Source organism: Osmerus eperlanus, chromosome 18 (genome assembly GCF_963692335.1).
Source record: "Osmerus eperlanus chromosome 18, fOsmEpe2.1, whole genome shotgun sequence".
Classification (NCBI taxonomy): domain Eukaryota; kingdom Metazoa; phylum Chordata; class Actinopteri; order Osmeriformes; family Osmeridae; genus Osmerus; species Osmerus eperlanus.
Window position 1 is genome coordinate 3,335,283 of NC_085035.1, and position 17,411 is coordinate 3,352,693.

General features: G+C 43.9%; 3 protein-coding genes across 11 annotated transcripts in view; 1 reads left to right on the forward strand and 2 right to left on the reverse strand.

The window, feature by feature from the left end:
• erbin (erbb2 interacting protein) overlaps window positions 1-6,639 on the reverse strand; it is a 50,796-nt gene extending 44,157 nt beyond the window's left edge. For 5 of the 6 annotated variants that reach the window (XM_062483950.1, XM_062483953.1, XM_062483952.1 and 2 more), the window contains exon 1: window positions 6,054-6,639. The gene's annotated coding sequence lies outside the window, so the exon portion shown is untranslated. Of the gene's footprint in view, window positions 1-5,589; window positions 5,678-6,053 lie in introns of all 6 variants that reach the window. The other variant, XM_062483949.1, reaches the window with a different exon arrangement.
• Window positions 6,640-7,399: 760 nt separating this feature from the next.
• nln (neurolysin (metallopeptidase M3 family)) lies at window positions 7,400-12,884 on the reverse strand. Of its 3 annotated transcripts, none has more exons than XM_062483958.1 (13): window positions 12,785-12,884; window positions 11,666-11,922; window positions 11,431-11,579; window positions 10,754-10,858; window positions 10,566-10,668; window positions 10,288-10,448; window positions 9,840-9,975; window positions 9,368-9,734; window positions 8,992-9,193; window positions 8,574-8,760; window positions 8,232-8,360; window positions 7,978-8,114; window positions 7,400-7,818 (listed from the first exon to the last, which is right to left on the reverse strand). In XM_062483958.1, the coding sequence occupies exons 2-13, from the start codon at window positions 11,892-11,894 to the stop codon at window positions 7,663-7,665; spliced, it is 2,061 nt and encodes a 686-aa protein (XP_062339942.1). In that variant the 5' UTR covers window positions 11,895-11,922; window positions 12,785-12,884; the 3' UTR covers window positions 7,400-7,662. The 3 variants fall into 3 exon arrangements, with proteins under 3 accessions (XP_062339942.1, XP_062339940.1, XP_062339941.1); XM_062483956.1 differs by having other exon boundaries at window positions 12,678-12,829; XM_062483957.1 differs by lacking the exon at window positions 12,785-12,884 and adding an exon at window positions 11,999-12,079.
• On the forward strand, window positions 12,835-17,325 carry sgtb (small glutamine rich tetratricopeptide repeat co-chaperone beta). Of its 2 annotated transcripts, none has more exons than XM_062483972.1 (12): window positions 12,835-12,924; window positions 13,769-13,880; window positions 13,965-14,068; window positions 14,163-14,238; window positions 14,368-14,467; window positions 14,973-15,077; window positions 15,215-15,353; window positions 15,636-15,698; window positions 16,200-16,237; window positions 16,342-16,425; window positions 16,534-16,651; window positions 17,136-17,325. In XM_062483972.1, the coding sequence occupies exons 2-11, from the start codon at window positions 13,781-13,783 to the stop codon at window positions 16,643-16,645; spliced, it is 921 nt and encodes a 306-aa protein (XP_062339956.1). In that variant the 5' UTR covers window positions 12,835-12,924; window positions 13,769-13,780; the 3' UTR covers window positions 16,646-16,651; window positions 17,136-17,325. The 2 variants fall into 2 exon arrangements, with proteins under 2 accessions (XP_062339956.1, XP_062339957.1); XM_062483973.1 differs by having other exon boundaries at window positions 12,883-12,924; window positions 13,766-13,880.
• The last annotated feature ends 86 nt before the right edge of the window (window positions 17,326-17,411 follow it).

Below are 17,411 nucleotides of genomic sequence, written 5' to 3' on the forward strand. Positions count from 1 at the left end.
TATCCTACACGGTGGAAGAGATTAGGCCGGGCTGGGCTCATCTGTCGTGTGGGAGCAGAGGGCAACACAACGCTATTGTCTGTGGGTGTCCCTGGCAGCCCAGTGTCCTGGCCTGCTGATGGTGAGACATACCCAATCAGCACTGGGCTCCTGACCGAGTCTGGGGCTCCAAGCCCATCCAACACAATGGAGTCACAGTGCAGCTCAACAGAGAACCGGTGTGTGTGTGTGTGTGTGTGTGCGTGAGAGGTTTTCCTTTCCGTCGAGGCTCTCACACACAGTCAGCTGAGAGCAAACACTATTGGACTGTTTCAGTCACTAAGGTTTCTGCCCCACTTATTCCTGAGGGGTTTAATTTTTCTCTTGTGTACAAAGGATACTAAGAAGGCCACACACACACACACGCTACAATATGGTGTTGGGTGAAAGGAGAGAGGACGGCTGTGCTGACCTGTATCTACAGTACATACGATCCACACAGGAAGACAGGGTGGACAAGGATACCTCACTCAGGCTAACGAGTGGAAACACAGTCAATCACCCTCAGTTGAAACACAGTCAATCACCCTCAGTTGAAACACAGTCATTCACCCTCAGTTGAAACACAGTCATTCACCCTCAGTTGAAACACAGTCAATCACCCTCAGTTGAAAGACTGTCATTCACCCTCAGTTGAAACACAGTCATTCACCCTCAGTTGAAACAGTCCCATTCATGGCAAACTTCAGATATACAAAGCTGACACCATATGCCAATTCTTAACACACTAAATCAACTTCCCTGTGTCAAAATAATAAGCATCAGAAGGCAAACTTAGCATAAAAATGTAAAAAAAAAAAAATATATATATATATTTCATTATGCTTATTCTTCTATAAATAATCCATGCGTGTTACTAGGCGATATTAATGTATAATCTGGTCAAAGGGACTGAAGGAAGGTGTGTGTAGGCCTCACATCAAGTCTGTCCACATGTTTTGTCTACATGTAATAACGGGCCGGGATTATGTACACACAAACTCGTACACACGATTGTGTCTCTCTGTGTTGAGCACTCGATTGGAAATGAGAAGGATTTGGCTTTGGGAATCCTGACAGCCATGCAGAGGCATTACAGAGATGCAGAGAGCGAGAGAAACAGAAAGAGACAGACAGCTGTTCTCTTAAGTGGGTCACAGGGGCAGGGACATCGTTAGAGGAGGGAAGCTGAACGCCCAGATGTGTGCGTTGCCAGACCGGCCTGTCAAATGTTACACAAACCACTAGGGCCTGTGTAAATAAACACCTCCGTAATATTGCTCCAACGCACCAAACGGTGAGAAATCTGCAGGAGAGACAACGCTTTCGCGACGACAACATGGGCTAGAAATGGATCACTTTTGACGCAGTGGTACAAAACCTGACCCTGTGGGAAAGGAACGGTTTCTCTTCTTTTTTTCCCCGTCACATTGGGTCCGACTTCAAAGGGAATACATGACTTCACGCGGAGCTAGATATGGCGGCGGAGAAACAAACAGCGAAGCACCATCGCACGTCACCCTTTATCCGATGTTTGCGGCTGCACAAACGGCACGACACGGTAGCGATACCGACATCCGTCTGAACGCAACCTGGGGAGGCTTACGGGGTGTCCATTTCGCTAATGACTTTCACACCGTTCCAACAGTCCCGTTACCGCGGCTCGACACTCTCCCCAGCCCGTATATCCCGATCCCGACACCAAACTAAACAAAAGTTCCCCCGTCGATGCCTCAGGCTAATCTCCTGTATACAAAACAGATCAAAACACAGCCCTCTCCTCTGACGTTGCCACAATGTGGGTTCGTGACACGAAGCTGAGGGAAAGACACATGTCATCCTGACCCCTGTTGTCACGGGGACGGAGGGAGAGACTGAGACGTAGCTAGCCTACCCATCTCTGCATAACGACCGTTGTCGTCATAAGACAACACCCCCACACACACACACACACACACACACACACCACCGCTCAAGCATGCTGCGCAATACTGCCGCTGACGTCACCCACGGTGATATCCACATTTTGCATTTCAAACACTAGGCCTTATGGGTCACGAGGTTACATCAAGCCTCGGTACGCGATGACCGGGGCCCGCGCCACAATGTGGTTTTAAAACAGGTAGCCTGTTCATTCACTTGACTGGCACGGCACGACATCTTAGGTCTTCGGGAACACGCATGCTGTCGTCTTGGGTCACACTCTAGTCGGAACGTGATTAACAGTACAGTCGGTGTCCTGGCCCTCCAGGGAACAAGGCGCTCTCCTCAAAGCCAGCTTTTCCAGTTGTGCTGACTCCACACTGTACGCAGGGACACTGACAATGAAAAGCTTTCTAAATGTTGATTGCCTTTTCCTCCCGACAGGCCCAAGGGCTCAGCCACGATGGTAAACGGGGGGGGGGGAGGGTCCAACAATTCACTAGGGTGACTTTCAGCTCCGTGTCGTGGGACGGCCAGGTTTCCATTAACACAGAGCCCCCCGCAGCCTGGCTGCTATGAGGCTTCCCTCGCCGCTCTGCAAGGGAAGGCATCGACTCTGCCTTTCGTTCCAGATCATCAGAGTGCTGTAACACCCAGTTAACCCTTGTGTTATCTTCGGGTCATTCTGACCCATCAGTCATTGTGACCCACCGTCGTATTGTGACAAATTTACCTCATACAAAAACAAAGTGAAGCATTTTCTTTTAACTGTCGGGCTGTCTCAGACCCCCCACATTGGAATGGTTAAAAGAAAATTATTTGTATTTGTTTTTGTATGGGGTAAAATTGGGTAAACACAACGATGGTTCGTTATGAACCTTTGGGTCATGTGACCCGAAGGCAGCACGAGGGTTAAAGGAACTAAAGTTAAGCTTACATCAACATATGGCCAGGATGATGGATGCCTGTAGTGCTCAGACTAGATGAAACGCCAGTCTCCCATAACAGGCGGGAGGGAGGGGGAAATCGAGGATACAGTCAAAGATAAGTCTCTTACACTTCATTAGTCTATAGGGGAGATAGTGAGAGGGTGACATGAAGCTAAATTGAGATTAAAAGCCATGTCTTGGGCCTCCTGGTGATTTCAGTTGGATACATGTCAGTTGACGGGGCTTATGATGTGCGGAGTTAAGGCAGTTGGAGGGGAACACAGAGTGAGCTCGCTGACACTGTTGGGGGGACTGAAATAGCTAGCTAGTAAGGAGGCGCCACGGGGTAAAAGTTCCCTTCAGTGGGAAGGCAGCACCAAGGCATTAGTAATCCAAAAGAGCACTCTGAACTCTGTGTAGATGATGAATGTGATTTACATTACAAAGAGAGAGAAGCGAGGGGGGGGGGGGGGGTGGAGAGAGCGAGCTTGTGCTTATTCTCAAGGACGCCGCTGAAATCCAACTGACGTTCTGAAGATGCCGCCACAGACAGCCACTAAATGGATAATAAATTAGGCAAATAGCTGAAGGTGTTCGTCCTACCTTGGATTCTACACAAAGGACAACACCAAAGGTCACTGGGACAAAGAGGGAATCTTGTTTTTATACACAAAATATTCCTGAGCTGCAGCTACTGTGCCTGCAGTACCTAAAAGAACTGTGTGATTTCACACCAGGTGTATATCCCTTTTTATATCCAAGAAATCTTGTAGTTAAGATTGGCTTTTTAGAGATTTTTTTCAGGAGGTGCACCCAATAAGAAAGAGATCAAAAGTAAATGAATGTGAAACAGTGCTTCTAATCCTACAGTGTTAGAGACCCAAACAGGCTAATTTAAGGATCCAGTCAGTGCACGCTGACTGGGGTTAAAGGATCCTCTATACATCTTAATGGAAACATTCCATTGCACTTACACAATCACTCCCAACAAATGCATGTCTCTGATGTAGGCTATCTGCAGGATGAGCCTAAATATTTTCTTTCCGAGGGGAGAAAAGGGCCAAACCATTCTAAAGTAGAGTAGGGGACATGGAAAATGCCATAAATTATCAATGTTAGGTTTGACAAGGGGGAAGCCTATTTCATCTTCTGCATATACACGTATGCACAGATACACCCCCGTTTTCATCGGCTGCTTGCTAACCTCCACCAGCCAAAGCTTAACCCTAGTCCTGTATGTAGTCTGAAAGTCTGCAAGATAAAGTTTATCCTGGAAGAGAGTGATTTAGACAGGGGAAGGAGAAACCCTGGTCCCATTACTATTTAATGTAGATTAAGTTCAGTTGCTTTGCAAAAACGGCAACTGTTTCAACCGTTGTCTGTTCCACGTGGTCACAGTTGTGGAGAAACATCTTGCCAGTCAGATTCAAGCTGATTTCACATTGAATCTCTTCACATAATCCTACGTTACAACGCAGCGACAGCGCAAAAGGTGCTGCGTTACACTACCGGATATTATTATTATTATTATTATTATTATTATTAATGATGCCATGGGGCGTCAACAGGTACAGTGAGTAAAGCAGGAACAGGAGGAAATTCAGCTAACAGGAATCTAAAGTATGTCTCTCAGATAGTTCCCTTCCAAATTGATTTAAAACATGTTCGAACAACCATGGATTAACTGGAATTTGTGTACGATAACAGGAAATACACACATTCAGGAAAGTAACAGGGAAATAAAGGCATGGCCTCTTGACGATACTGTTTGATAATGTTGAATTTCTTTTGATTGGGGTACCTTAAATGTTGTAGGATCTCTCCAACAAGTAAAAATCAATTAAATAAAGAAGATTAGGCCGTTCTCACATTGATAACATCCCATCCAGTCTCGTTATAGTCAAATATTTGTTCGCACTAGGAAATGTGTGCGCCGACCAAGATAGGCAAATTAATCGTATTGACAAAGAGTCCAGGCGTTAATTACAAATAACCAGCCTTATCCTGTTGGCTTGAATATCACCAGCTAATTACCGAAACAAGGTGGCCACGAACGCACCGTTTCATACAATAAAGACAACTAGGGGTTTTGACACAGTGATGATGATCTTCATAAGTAAAATGCGTTTATCATTGCTGCTCTCTCACCAGAAAAAGGTAACCTAGACACACTTTGCATCAATGTAGCCTATGCTTTACATATTACCCTGCTTATTATCAATTTTAAGACATCGCCTGCAACCGTAAAAAGGGGTTATTCTAATACCAAACCATGTCTCAATTGGCCAGAGTGTGTTAATCGTATTAGCTGAAGTAGAATTTGCTAGGAGAAAGTGAAAAAGCCAAGATGTCGATTAAAAGCCATCTGTCGTCGACGAGGAAGCTTGTCTACTTAATAAAGACCGTAACAAGCGAGATACATTCGGTTTGGTTTCAGACGGGAAAGGACAGAAAGTGTCTAATTGATCATTTATAGGATTTAGAAAGATCGATTTAAAATAACGTCAGTTCACAGTTAGATTGCCCAGACACTCTTTCAGTAGGTTCCGTTTCGTAGCGGGTGGCCCCCAGTTCCAAAGACCATACTTCCTGAGAGCTCGCTCCTCCGGCTCACAGCTTTTGTAAAAGTCATTAATAAATAACCCAATGTGGCATCTCACATGAAACAACGACACATAAGTCAAGCATTTCTACCTAAAATATACATATATAATTTCACCTGTTCAGCTACGGTTAGCTGGCTGGCAATGGACGGGGAAGAAGCAATGCTGAGGCATTCATTAGCTGTCTTAACTGTAGCTCACTAGCTACAAAGAAAATGAGACACATTGAAGAGTGTCCTGTGAAAACGGTTTGTAAATGTGTTTGTAGTCACCGAGCTAGTAGATCTAAACAAAATATCATTTGGACATGCGGTAAACCATGGCTTTGTTAAATTCCATCAAAATAGAGTAGACTGATGACAACAATCCATTTCTGCAGTCAGAACATAAGTAGCACAGGGGCTCGTTAACGCTAGCCTAGCCTAGATCTGACTGTTTGCTAGACTACATAGTCCACAGACTAGTATCGTTCGACTGGCTACACTGTAGCCAATGCCAAGCTAACGTCGTTGTTAGCCTGCTTGCTATTCGAACTGACAATGCTTGTGCCTGCCGGGTTATAAATATCAAGGTTACTTACCAATATATCGTTGTCGTATTATTAGTTACTTTATAAGTTGATATAGTCCGGGAGGTGATAAGAATCCACACAAAACTTAAGTTGTTATGGTATGTGAAATTCTGCATAAAAAGCTTTTTGAATAATCACAATAACATTCTTTCGTCCGATTCAATCTCCCAAAAGTTGTTTATCGTATTGAATTTGTGTTTAACCATGAAAAGAATGATGAAAGCTAGCTAACTAAATAAAATACACCTTTGACATGATAAGACTCTCAATCAAATCGGTAAAAATTCTCGACCGAGCATTAAAAGAAAGCATCCAAAATGTCCACAACACCACCACGGCACCAGGCAAGGAAATACAAAAGGCAAAAAAATGTCCACGAGCTCCGAACCCTTTTCCTCTGTAGTGCACCGCCCCCTTAAATTTCAATCATATTCTTCCATTCTCTTCATTGTTAAGAATATTTTCCATGCAGCTTGTCAGAATAACACGCTACATCCAATCCGTAAAACACGAAGGAACGCAGGCTTAGTTTTTCCGTCTGAGCCCGAACTGAGTAGCTAACAACCTAGCGAGCTAGTCAGTGAACGCTGATGCTGTCTTTAGCCCAAACCTGATTTTCTCATTTAGGACACCCGGGTCACCCCGCGGTGCAATTGCCCGCTTTCAACTTCACAGCAAGATTCTGAAGATCTCCGGGATACCACGATGAACCAAAACGAACGTACCCAGCCAATCCAGCAGTCACCGACGTCAGTGACACAGTGGCAGTTGTAAAATAACGTTTTTATTTCAGTTCATCAGTAGTGTTGTCGTTACCTGATGCATAATGTTGTTTATATGCTTTATTTTCAATGGCATAACTGCCAATTCAGTAATCATTTGAGTAATATACAAGCCATGCAAATTAATATCGATGTGAAGGTTACCGTCCCTGGTGCATGCCTACATGAACTCTATTTCGTGTGTTGGTTATTAAAGGAAAGGAGCGAGTCTCGATACCCCTTCAGGATCATCACACTACCCCCACCGAAAGAGCGCAGCTGCTTTTAGTCTAGCCCGTGATCAAGGTACATACGCCCAGTGTTAAGTGACATCGCGGCGCGCATCGCCAATATCATGCTTCTATAAACGATATAGCTACAACATTATCAATATGATCACAAAAAACAGGAAGAGAGAAGCTAGTGTCCTAATGTGTTCTGCATGGTAACCATGGTGTTTGTCGCCCCCCAGAGCATCTAGACTAAACGTCCAGAAACAATCCAGATCCGATACTGACAAATGCAAATTGTGATATATTTCTTTGCACAGTTGTACAGAAAAATACAAAAATACATACATTCTTTGCGTAGAAATCTAAGTATAATAAACTTTCTACTTCTCTGGTTGCCTTGTCAAAAAATCTAAGATGTGACATTAAGGAACTACATTAAGACTATAAGATATAAACATACTACCATAAATAAAACTAACTGTGGGTATTAACAGATCTCCACAGAGCTCTGTAAAACAACTACGGAAAATACATAACATTTAATATCATGCAGGTCAAACATTAAGCCTACAATAAACGTAATATAAAGTTGTTATTCTATCGTGGAGTACAAAAGAAGGCTCCTCATGTTCCGTTTTGTATTTCCCCAGATTTTATGAGCCCCTTGCATTGGAAAAAGGCATCCTGGCAAGGTTCTCGACCCAGGAAGGATTTCAGCATCTCCATGCCGTCCACAGAGCCTCCAGCCTCTAGAATTGCCTGTCTGTACTCCTTCCCTACCTACACACATGGAAAGAGGAACGAAACGAAAACAGGTGACTCGACCCTCGAGGATGTTTGGCAGTGTAACCGTCAAACATCCCGTCACTGCAAAACATAAGTCACGATGTTGGAATAAGTCATTTATGATTTATACATCTAAAATCATTCTTTTGCTACCTTCGGGTTCATGATTCCTTCCTTTTTAAATCGACTGAAGAAGATGTCCATAGAGTAGACTTCACTCCACAGGTACCCATAGTACTGGCCATCATAGCCCCCAGCCAGGTGACTAAAACTGGCTGTCATATTTGTACCTGTGGAAAAAAAGATGTTTACGTTACTTGACAAGGATGCAACAGAGACAAAGAAACGTGAATCCCACGTCTTGATCCACACTATCAGTGAATCTGTGTTTGTAGCGGAAGTCAGACCTTGAGTGGCAGGGACCCCGAGGATGTCTTGGCAGTGCTTGGCGAACACCCCAGCAGCATCTGAGTGAGCCTGGGTGTGTAGAGACTGGTCCACTTTACTGAGGACTATCTGACGTAAATTCATTAGCCCTGAACAAGAGAGAAAAGAGGAGTTGGAGAAGACCTTGCCAGTCAATGAAATTATAGGCATTATCAAAGACACACCATGGAAATATGAAACTTAGCTAAGCCACGGTGATGGGGGAAAAAAAGTACTACACATTGAAGGAAACATCTTAGTCTTGTAAGACTTTACATCTTACAACCTACTGTTGTAGGGAATAGATATGGTCCATGTCTGACCTGTGTTTGCTACTCTAGAGGCAATAAGTTTGTTGAGCAAATTGTCAGGAATGGGACTGTCATCCTTGTAGTGACGAGACATTCTCCTAAGGGGTTCTTTCTCCCAAACCCAGTTCTCCAGCATTTGAGAGGGAACTTCGACAAAGTCGGTCTCCACCAGGGTCCCGCTGAATTCTGAGTATGTGGTCTAAGGGATGTCAATAAACATTTAGTTAGGAAGTATCCTTTTGTACACACACAGAGTCCTGTTTGTGAGGCCGACATAAACCTGTGTAATTGCCTCTGCACTTGTTGAGATCTGTGGAGACTTGCTTCCTGCTTCTCTGATCCACTCAGATCACCCGTATATAGGAGTTGTAGATGAGATCTGATTTGGGATTAGGCGTAGAATCATTTTCTCAAAAGCAAAGTTCCCTACCTTGGAGCACAGCTCGTGCATGACATGGCCAAACTCGTGGAAATATGTCTCCACCTCGTGGTGTTGCAAGAGTGAGGGCCAGCCCTTGGTTGGCTTGGTGAAGTTAGCCACCATGGCTGCCACTGGAAGCCTGCGTTTCCCATCAAGCCCCAGACAGCCTGGCTGCAGCCCAAAGCAGGCAGCATGGCCATACTTTCCCTCTCTGGAGGAGGGGAACAGGGTCATTACACAACATGGCATGACACATTCTCGGAACCATAGATTCATCAACACCACTCTCAGCATAGGCATTGTGACGGGTTAAGTAAAGGGACAAAACACGTCTTCAAAAAGAGGTCATCCGTGACAAGGATTTGTAATACATTGAAATACACACCTTGGATGCAGATCCAAATAGAACTGGCCAATTTCCTCCCCTGTGGCTGTATCCATGACTGAATAGAGACTGACACTTTCATGCCAAACATGGGTGTGCTTGATCTGTGAGAAGGTGAGGCCCAGCAGGTCCTGGTAGATACTGAGGAGTCCAGCTGTCACCACCTTGAGTGGAAAATACTGGATCAGCTTGTCCTTGTCCACCGCAAACTTCACCTGCTCAACTTGGTTCATGTAATAAGGCAAGTCCCATGCATTGATCAGTCCATCAAAGGTTTGGCCCCGCATTAGACAGTCCCTCTTCTTCAGAGCTAGAATGTACTTCCTCTCTTTCTCACCCACTGGCTTCAGTTTCTCATAGAACTCATCTATGAAATATAGGAAAGGTGACAAGGAGACATGAACTGTGTGCTTTTGCAAAAATCACTCAATGTGTCAACATTGGGGTTTGATTATGTTCGAGGGGGACGTACCTAGAAAACATGCCACATTTGTCGCATTCTTGGCCATGTTCATCTCGAGCACATAGTTTGCATGGTTATTGAAACCAAGTAAGTTGGCAACCTTCGCCCGGAGCTTTATCAGTCGTTCCAGAATGGCTGTGTTTACCTGGAACAAAAACACACACAAGCTACATCTACATCAGTCATTGTCTTTTTCCATGACTGGATGTGGAGGACTTTGATATCTATCATTTACATTTAGTCATTTAGCAGACGCTCTTATCCAGAGCGACTTACAGTAAGTACAGGGACATTCCCCCCGAAGCAAGTAGGGTGAAGTGCCTCGCCCAGGGACACAACGTCATTTGGCACGGCTGGGAATCGAACTGGCAACCTTCAGATTACTAGCCCGACTCCCTCACCGCTCAGCCACCTGACTCCCTATCAGAAGTATGAGGGAGGATTTGAGGACGTTTACCTCTTTACACCTGCTGTGGAAGGCAATCTCCGTTTTTCTCCTGGTCTCAGCCAAATGGCATCTCTTCATCAGGGGGAAATAGTGTGGGTATGCCAGCGTCACCTTGAACCGCCCATCCACAGTTTTCTCCAGACTATTCAGATAGCTATCTGCTAGTCCACCTTGGAGAGGATTGAGGTAGATATAGACCATAACTGATGTGCAATATGAAACATACTATGTGCCATGTCAAATAAGTCGTTGTAGTGTCCCTTTTATTGAGTGCCGTTTCGGCTTACCCAGTTCACGCTCAGAGAAAACCAGGTAAGTGTTATCCTCATTCAGGTTTTGATTGAAGTCGATGGAAAGTTCACTTATAAGTTTGGAGATTCTTTCTACTTCCTTGGGAAATAAATGATAATCGCAAATTCAGTCCAATTTGTCCTGATTTGTATTAAAACACAAAACCCCAGGGGATTTATACAACCTCTTGAATGTCTTTTGACAAGTGCAATCCATTTCGCTTCCCCAGTGTGATTTGACGGTCTAAGAATCTTTTGGCTTCAGGCATTAGATTGTCCAGCTGCTGTTCCTGCAAACACAGACCAAAAACAATCAACAGTCTCTGAGGAGGCAAAGCTAGTTCTGAGTTGGCAACAAAGTGTGTTTAAGGGCCGGCACTTAGTCAGTCAAACTGCCCCCACACCAGTTGTTGGAAGAGTCCCTGGGCATGGTGGTTGCCATAGAGAGACTGCTACCAGAGCCACAGTGACAAATAAATAACAGTGCTCACGGTTACAATTCTATGACACAAAAACATAAAGACTCAAGCTAGCGTAACAAGCTAATTCAATTTGATACTACGCCAAAGAGTCCCAAAATGTCCCATACAGTTGGGGCTATGAAAGTATCAATGGGTGTCAGTGTGGTTAACTGGGATGAAAGCAGTCAGGATGGAGCCAGTTCAACAGATCAAATTGCACTTGTAGACTAAACTTGAATCTATGGAGGAAATGAGGACATGTTTAGACATAATGTTCTCTCATTATGTGACACACTGCCAAATCACCGAACCCAATATTTCACAACTAATTTTACCTCCATGGACATAACTTGGACACCAAGGGCAATTTTGAAGTAAGTTGTTTGTGTGGGTCTATGTACCTGCAAGGCGAGAACCCTTTTAAATATGTCCTCCCTCATGCTGGTCTCCACGTCAAACTTGGACAGTCTCTTGTCTGCCTCGGTGCTGGCAGACCTCACCTCCTTACAAGGAGAGACATACTGGGGGAAATCAAGGACGTGACGCGAGGCTGGGGAACAGAGTGTTCATCACTTACGACAGAATGCAAAGATGATGCTTCCCAATGTTCCGATCAATCACTATGACAACACTTACAAGCATATTCCAGCTTCGCACTTGCCAAAGCATTCAAGGTGTTGTCAATGGAGACCTTTTCGATGTCCAGCGAACCAATGTTGTCGTAGACCTGTTTGATTCTTTGGATCAGGCTGTCTGTCATGCTCTTGATCTGGTCTGTTGTCAAGTCCCATCTTAGAGCGTTTCTGCTGTCTGCTGCCTGGCTGCAGGTTGTGGCTGATATCAAACGTTGGTTCAGTAGAGTCATTCTCAAGATGGGTTTAGAACCAGCGACTCTTTGGGGAAAAGAAAGAATAAGACAGTCATGCGCATTCGTGTAGGCCGATAATTCTACTGGGCAAAACGGTTTACTTTGTGCTTTGATGAGCTTTTGCTTGTTGCTTCTGTTATAGAGCTAATCTTCGGTAACCGTTCGCTGTCAACATATTATTATGTTGTCTTATTGGGAAATTTGAGGTTTAGGGTAATCATACTGTTGCCCACCAGTGTGCGCATAAAATCTAAATGCATCAGGTGCTACATACAGGCTAAATAAAGCCCTATAGAAATTATTATCTTTACTAAACAAACTGTATCATATGGGTCAACGCCGCGAAACCTGAACCCCCAAATACCATGCTGATAATTTTTTCCTGGCTAACGATGATCCACAGGGAACTTATCCCATATTCTCCGAATGCAATGGTAACCGGAGACATACTATATATACAATGCCATGTTCATTGCTTAAGCTACGCTACAAAGTGTTCAACCTTTCAAGGGTACGACTTGGTTAGGTAGCCTATTTATTGCAGCGAATAGGCTACTACGTTTTTATTCTTTAGACATGGTCTAAATATTCTTTTAATTTGAACACGTTCACCCTTCTCCAGTTTCATAGCCGTTGTGGTATGGCTGTAAACGCCAAATGCTGTAATTTATGCCTTTGGTTAATTATAGTGCTCACTCAGCTATTGCCATTGACAGCCAGACAGCATGGAAAAAATGTGTTAAGTATCAAGCTAAGCCATAATGTTTGACAATTGCCTACCGGAAAAGCGTCGGGCACACTAGAATTCTCAGCGAAAACATGCCAGCAAATTCATGCGGTTTTTTGCGTGCAATTTAAATTTCGTTTCAACTCCTTCCTCCTCTTACTGTACTTCTTGACTGATCCAGCGCTCTATTGAATCTGTTCTGTTCGCTTCCGTTCTAAATGCGCAGGCGCTGAAGATGTGATCAATTTAACACAGAAGAACTCATGACGCGGTAGTAGGGACAGCTTGAAAATTGCTCAGGTAGGTGGGCGGGCATTAATAGCTTTTGATATACTAATGTTGTTATTTACGATAGGTAAGCATTTCGATGTACAGAAAGGATAACGTTTGCCCTTTTCCTCCGATTTCTACCACATCTTAATGATGCTATCTCATTCAAAACGATGCTTGTCGACCATTCAGCCATGATGGGTTGCATGAGCACAATCGTCAGTGATTTTGTATTTATGCCATCCGAAGAATCAGTCAGTGACCATCCGTGCTTAGTTTGATATAACGATCGCTTTAAAATGTTGACTGAGGAGAAACCCCACATTAAGTGTTGGCCTTTTATATGACATCACTACTGCATCATAACATGTCAACACTAAATCTTTTGTTATTAGGAAGGAGTGCGTGTAGCCAATGTATACGTGTCGAGCGATTTCAAATATATATTCGTATAAAATAATGCATGATCGCTCCGATTAATAACGATGGGAGTGTAGGCCTATTCCATGTTTTAAAGACTATAATTTACAATAGAGAACGCTATAGGTTCAAACAAGACTTAAACAGCATATATATGCAAATTATGTGCAATTTCAGCTCTGTCGTTTAATGAGGTGACTGAACGGAGCTCTGTCAAATCCAGAATAGAGCTAGTTATATTCAACTTTTTCCTGGAGTTGTCTTGGAAACGAGTTCCCTCTGACATTACCATGATTGCACACTTTGATGGTTCTGTGTCTGAGCAAGATACCATCCACCTCAACAATCACAGCTTTGTGTTGATATAGAAGACAAGAGCTGGCATGATGACTGTGCCAAAGAAGCCAGTCACATCAATTTAAAATAATCCCTAATCACTACTTGTGTTCAGCAGTTTGCAGAGAAAATGGCAGTGGAGAAACGGCTTGCGTTCTCTATTGTGCAGTTTCTGCGAGATCAAACACACTGTGGAGCTTTGAATTCTGATGAACAGGAAAGCCTGGAAGGTAGGTCAGACAAACTCACTTGTTATTCAGAGTCCTTGCCTGAGTCACACAAAAAAAGTGATATTTACTCCCAACCTTTTGCAGTCGCAATCCAATGTCTGGAGACCACCTTTAGGATCAACTCCAGTGATTGCCACCTTGCTGTGCCACAACCTCTGACAGAGATATTCCTAAATTCTCTTCTGAAGGTGACTCACCAGATTACTCTATCATCCACACAGTGTAGCGCATGTACAGATGTATCAATACCTCTAGAATTTCGGATGTTTTTGTGTTCTGCAGAACGACAACTTGACGGTACCAGAGACATCTCCTTCCCCTGCGGACATTGAAAGAGCAGAGCAGCTGAAAAATGAAGGTACGCGAATAACCGAGTCCGTCAACACAGCCTCTCCTTTGGAGGCATAATTTCCTAGTTCACAACAAAGAAATCCTGCCATATTTTCAGACAAATCCGAAATACTAACCACCATCTCTGTATTGGCAGGAAATAACCATATGAAGGAAGAGAATTACAGCTGTGCTGTGGACTGCTACACAAAAGCCATTGACCTGGACCTAAGAAATGCTGTATACTACTGTAACAGGTACACAGCCAACTGCTTTCGTGATTCTCGAGTTAACCAGTATATTGAAGAATGATCTCTTTCACAAAGATGCATCATACACCCTGATCACTAATACACATCTGCAATATTGTGATGGTGTACTGCTTTGTAACTGCAACTTATGGTTCGGTGGAACGAGTGTTGGTTTTTAGCCTCTACTTTAAAGGCAGGGTAGGTAATGTTGTTGAGAAGCACTTTTTGTCATATTTGCTGAAATAAACTTCACATCCAGCAGTAGTCAGGTATTCATTTGTTTTGGGGGAGTGACTTCTAAGGGAGGGGGTTGGATATTTTGGTTTGAATCCTTTCAAACTCAAGCTAAAATGGCTAGGTTCGCAAAACTTGCCTATCCTGTAATCCTGCCTTTAGCTACTACGTAGTCGATTTGCAGGTACTACAGCCTGTGCATGTGCATTATTGATCTGCAAGGCATGAAACGAACGAGAGTGCCGTGGATCTTCCCTAATGCCTCTGTTCCTCCCAGGGCTGCAGCTCACAGCAAACTGGGCCACTACACAGAGGCCACAAGTGACTGTGACAGAGCCATAGGCATCGACCCCAGCTACAGCAAAGCGTACGGAAGAATGGGGTGAGTTAGATCCGTGAAATTGAAAAATGTCTGTGTCATCCGAGCCCCTTTTGTGAGAGGTCGGTCAAAAACGTTCGCGATGTGTTACGTCGAATTGGACGACGACAGTTCCATCTTCTCTTTCGTCTCTGCTCTAGCTTGGCCCTGACTGCCACAAACAAGTATCCAGAAGCCATTTCCTACTTCAAAAAAGCTTTGGTGTTAGATCCGGAAAATGACACGTACAAGTCCAATCTGAAGATCGCAGAGCAGAAGCAGAAAGAAGCCGTCAGTCCAGTAAGTAGAGCAGCACTGCTTTTAGTTCCCGACTGAAGGTCATTCTGGACATAACCAGCGTTGCGAAACGCTCACACCAGCACCGAAATAGATTATGCTAAAACACAAACAAAAAGCAAATCTTACTTTCATGCTCAGTAAGAATGTTTCGGTAAGAATGTCCCAGTTGTGTCAATGGTGATAACACACATTAGACAGACTTTTTTTTATTTTTTTTAAAGGACAGTTTAATTGTACATGTTAGACAGTGATCATAATGATATTTGTTGTCACTGGTTACAGACTGTCACTGGGTTGGGATTTGATATGGCCAGCCTCATCAACAACCCCGCTTTCATCAGCATGGTAAGACTGGATTTATAGCATATTATCGTGGGATTTATCTAATAAAAGCTGTCATTATTTGATGTTAGACATTACTCTTCTCTTAAAGGCAAGAATGTTGCCCTTCATGCCTCACAGTAGTCCTATCTCGAAACGCAGGTAGCTCATACTTAAATTACAGTGTTTATGATACGTTTAGTTGAGAATGCTACCTTAATTGACCTTTCGACAAGCAGCTGGCCAGCTATTCAACATATGCCTTTGTCAAATGGCAGGGGAATTCTCCCGTGGGTGATTAGGATTGGTAGAATTCTTGCAAATGAAATGCCTGCCAGGGAATGAATGTCTTTACAAGCATACCCGGTGGTCAGTGACAGCTAAGGTGAATGAATATATCTATGAAATTGGTATGCGCTCCAAGTAGTCACAACACAAGAGAATGTATCTGTTTCGATGATAATGGAGTAAGGAGTATTTGTTTCAAACCTTCGATGGGAACAATTGTAACCTCTGTGTTTACAGGCTGCCAGCGTGATGCAGAACCAACAAGTGCAACAGCTGTGAGTGGGCTTCATCATGTACACAACAGTATCAATCCACATCCCATTTTCATATCTCAACATCCGAACTCTCTCTTTCTCTCTCCCTCTGTATGCATGATCAGAATGTCAGGAATGATGTCGAATGCAGTCGGAGGGTCGGCAGCAGGGGTGGGCGGATTGTCAGACATTTCCAGCTTGATCGAAGCGTAAGCCTCTACTCCCAATAAAAAAAATAAAAAAAAGAAGTGTATTAAGTCATCAAAACAGTCAGTCACGAATACCTACATGCCATGCCCGTGTTGTGTTCCTTCCAGCGGACAACAGTTTGCCCAGCAGATCCAGCAGCAGAACCCGGAGCTGATAGAACAGCTGAGGAACCATATCCGGAGTCGTTCTTTCAGCGGCAGTGCTGAGGAACACTCCTGACTCTTGGTCGGTTATAATATCTTAATAATAAGACTTTATTTATATAGCACATTTCAATTCACAAGAATTGCAGCTCAAGGTGCTTTACATCAAATCAATAAAGACAATAATACAAGTAATGAAAGTAATGAAACCCTTCTGAACACAGGCCGCAGTCTTTGCGGCGTCTCGAGCCGCAGTCTTTGTGGTTTCCCGATCTAAATAAAAATGTATCTCAACAAAAACACAGGCCGCGGTCTTTGCGGGAATCCAAAGCACGTAAACCGCAGTCTTTGCGGTTATCTCAAGCTGTTGGTGTCTCACCCACCCAAACTCACCCACTGCCCCTACAGGTCAATTAGTCAGATGATAGTGGAGAAAATGCATCACATTCAGGGCCTCAGAGACTAGTACTCATGTTGTAGGCCCACCCCTACCACTAATGAAGTGAGCGATACCATGTCATGGGGTTTGGAGACGATACCAACTTTGTTGTTTTCCTCCTTTGCAGTGGCAATACAGAGGAAGGGGACCATATGACGTGATTACAATCTCTACACCCATTCCTTAAACTCACATCACCGGAAGGGCTGGACTGAAGAGACGGAGATGCAATTGATGGCACTTTACTGTGACTGGGGCTTTGGGTAGAGGAGGAGGAAACGGAGCAACCTACACATTCTAGATATACGATCGTAAGAGAGAGAAAAACAAGTGAGAAATTGTCAAACACATCGATATTGACGGTACACGGCAACTGGTTTCTTTCTTGAACGCTGTTTCATTC

What these genes read in the sequence shown, in the direction of transcription:
- nln (XM_062483956.1), bottom strand. Translation starts at nt 12,718, where the DNA reads ATGTTTTCGCTGAGAATTCTAGTGTGCCCGACGCTTTTCCG. An exon ending in GTGTGCCCGACGCTTTTCCG is followed by an intron (nt 11,923 to 12,677) that starts GTAGGCAATTGT and finishes TTTTCCCCAAAG; the next exon opens with AGTCGCTGGTTCTAAACCCA. An exon ending in AAAGGGTTCTCGCCTTGCAG is followed by an intron (nt 10,859 to 11,430) that starts GTACATAGACCC and finishes CTGTGTTTGCAG; the next exon opens with GAACAGCAGCTGGACAATCT.
- sgtb (XM_062483972.1), top strand. Translation starts at nt 13,781, where the DNA reads ATGGCAGTGGAGAAACGGCTTGCGTTCTCTATTGTGCAGTTTCTGCGA. An exon ending in AAAGCGTACGGAAGAATGGG is followed by an intron (nt 15,078 to 15,214) that starts GTGAGTTAGATC and finishes TCTCTGCTCTAG; the next exon opens with CTTGGCCCTGACTGCCACAA. An exon ending in ATTTCCAGCTTGATCGAAGC is followed by an intron (nt 16,426 to 16,533) that starts GTAAGCCTCTAC and finishes TGTTCCTTCCAG; the next exon opens with CGGACAACAGTTTGCCCAGC.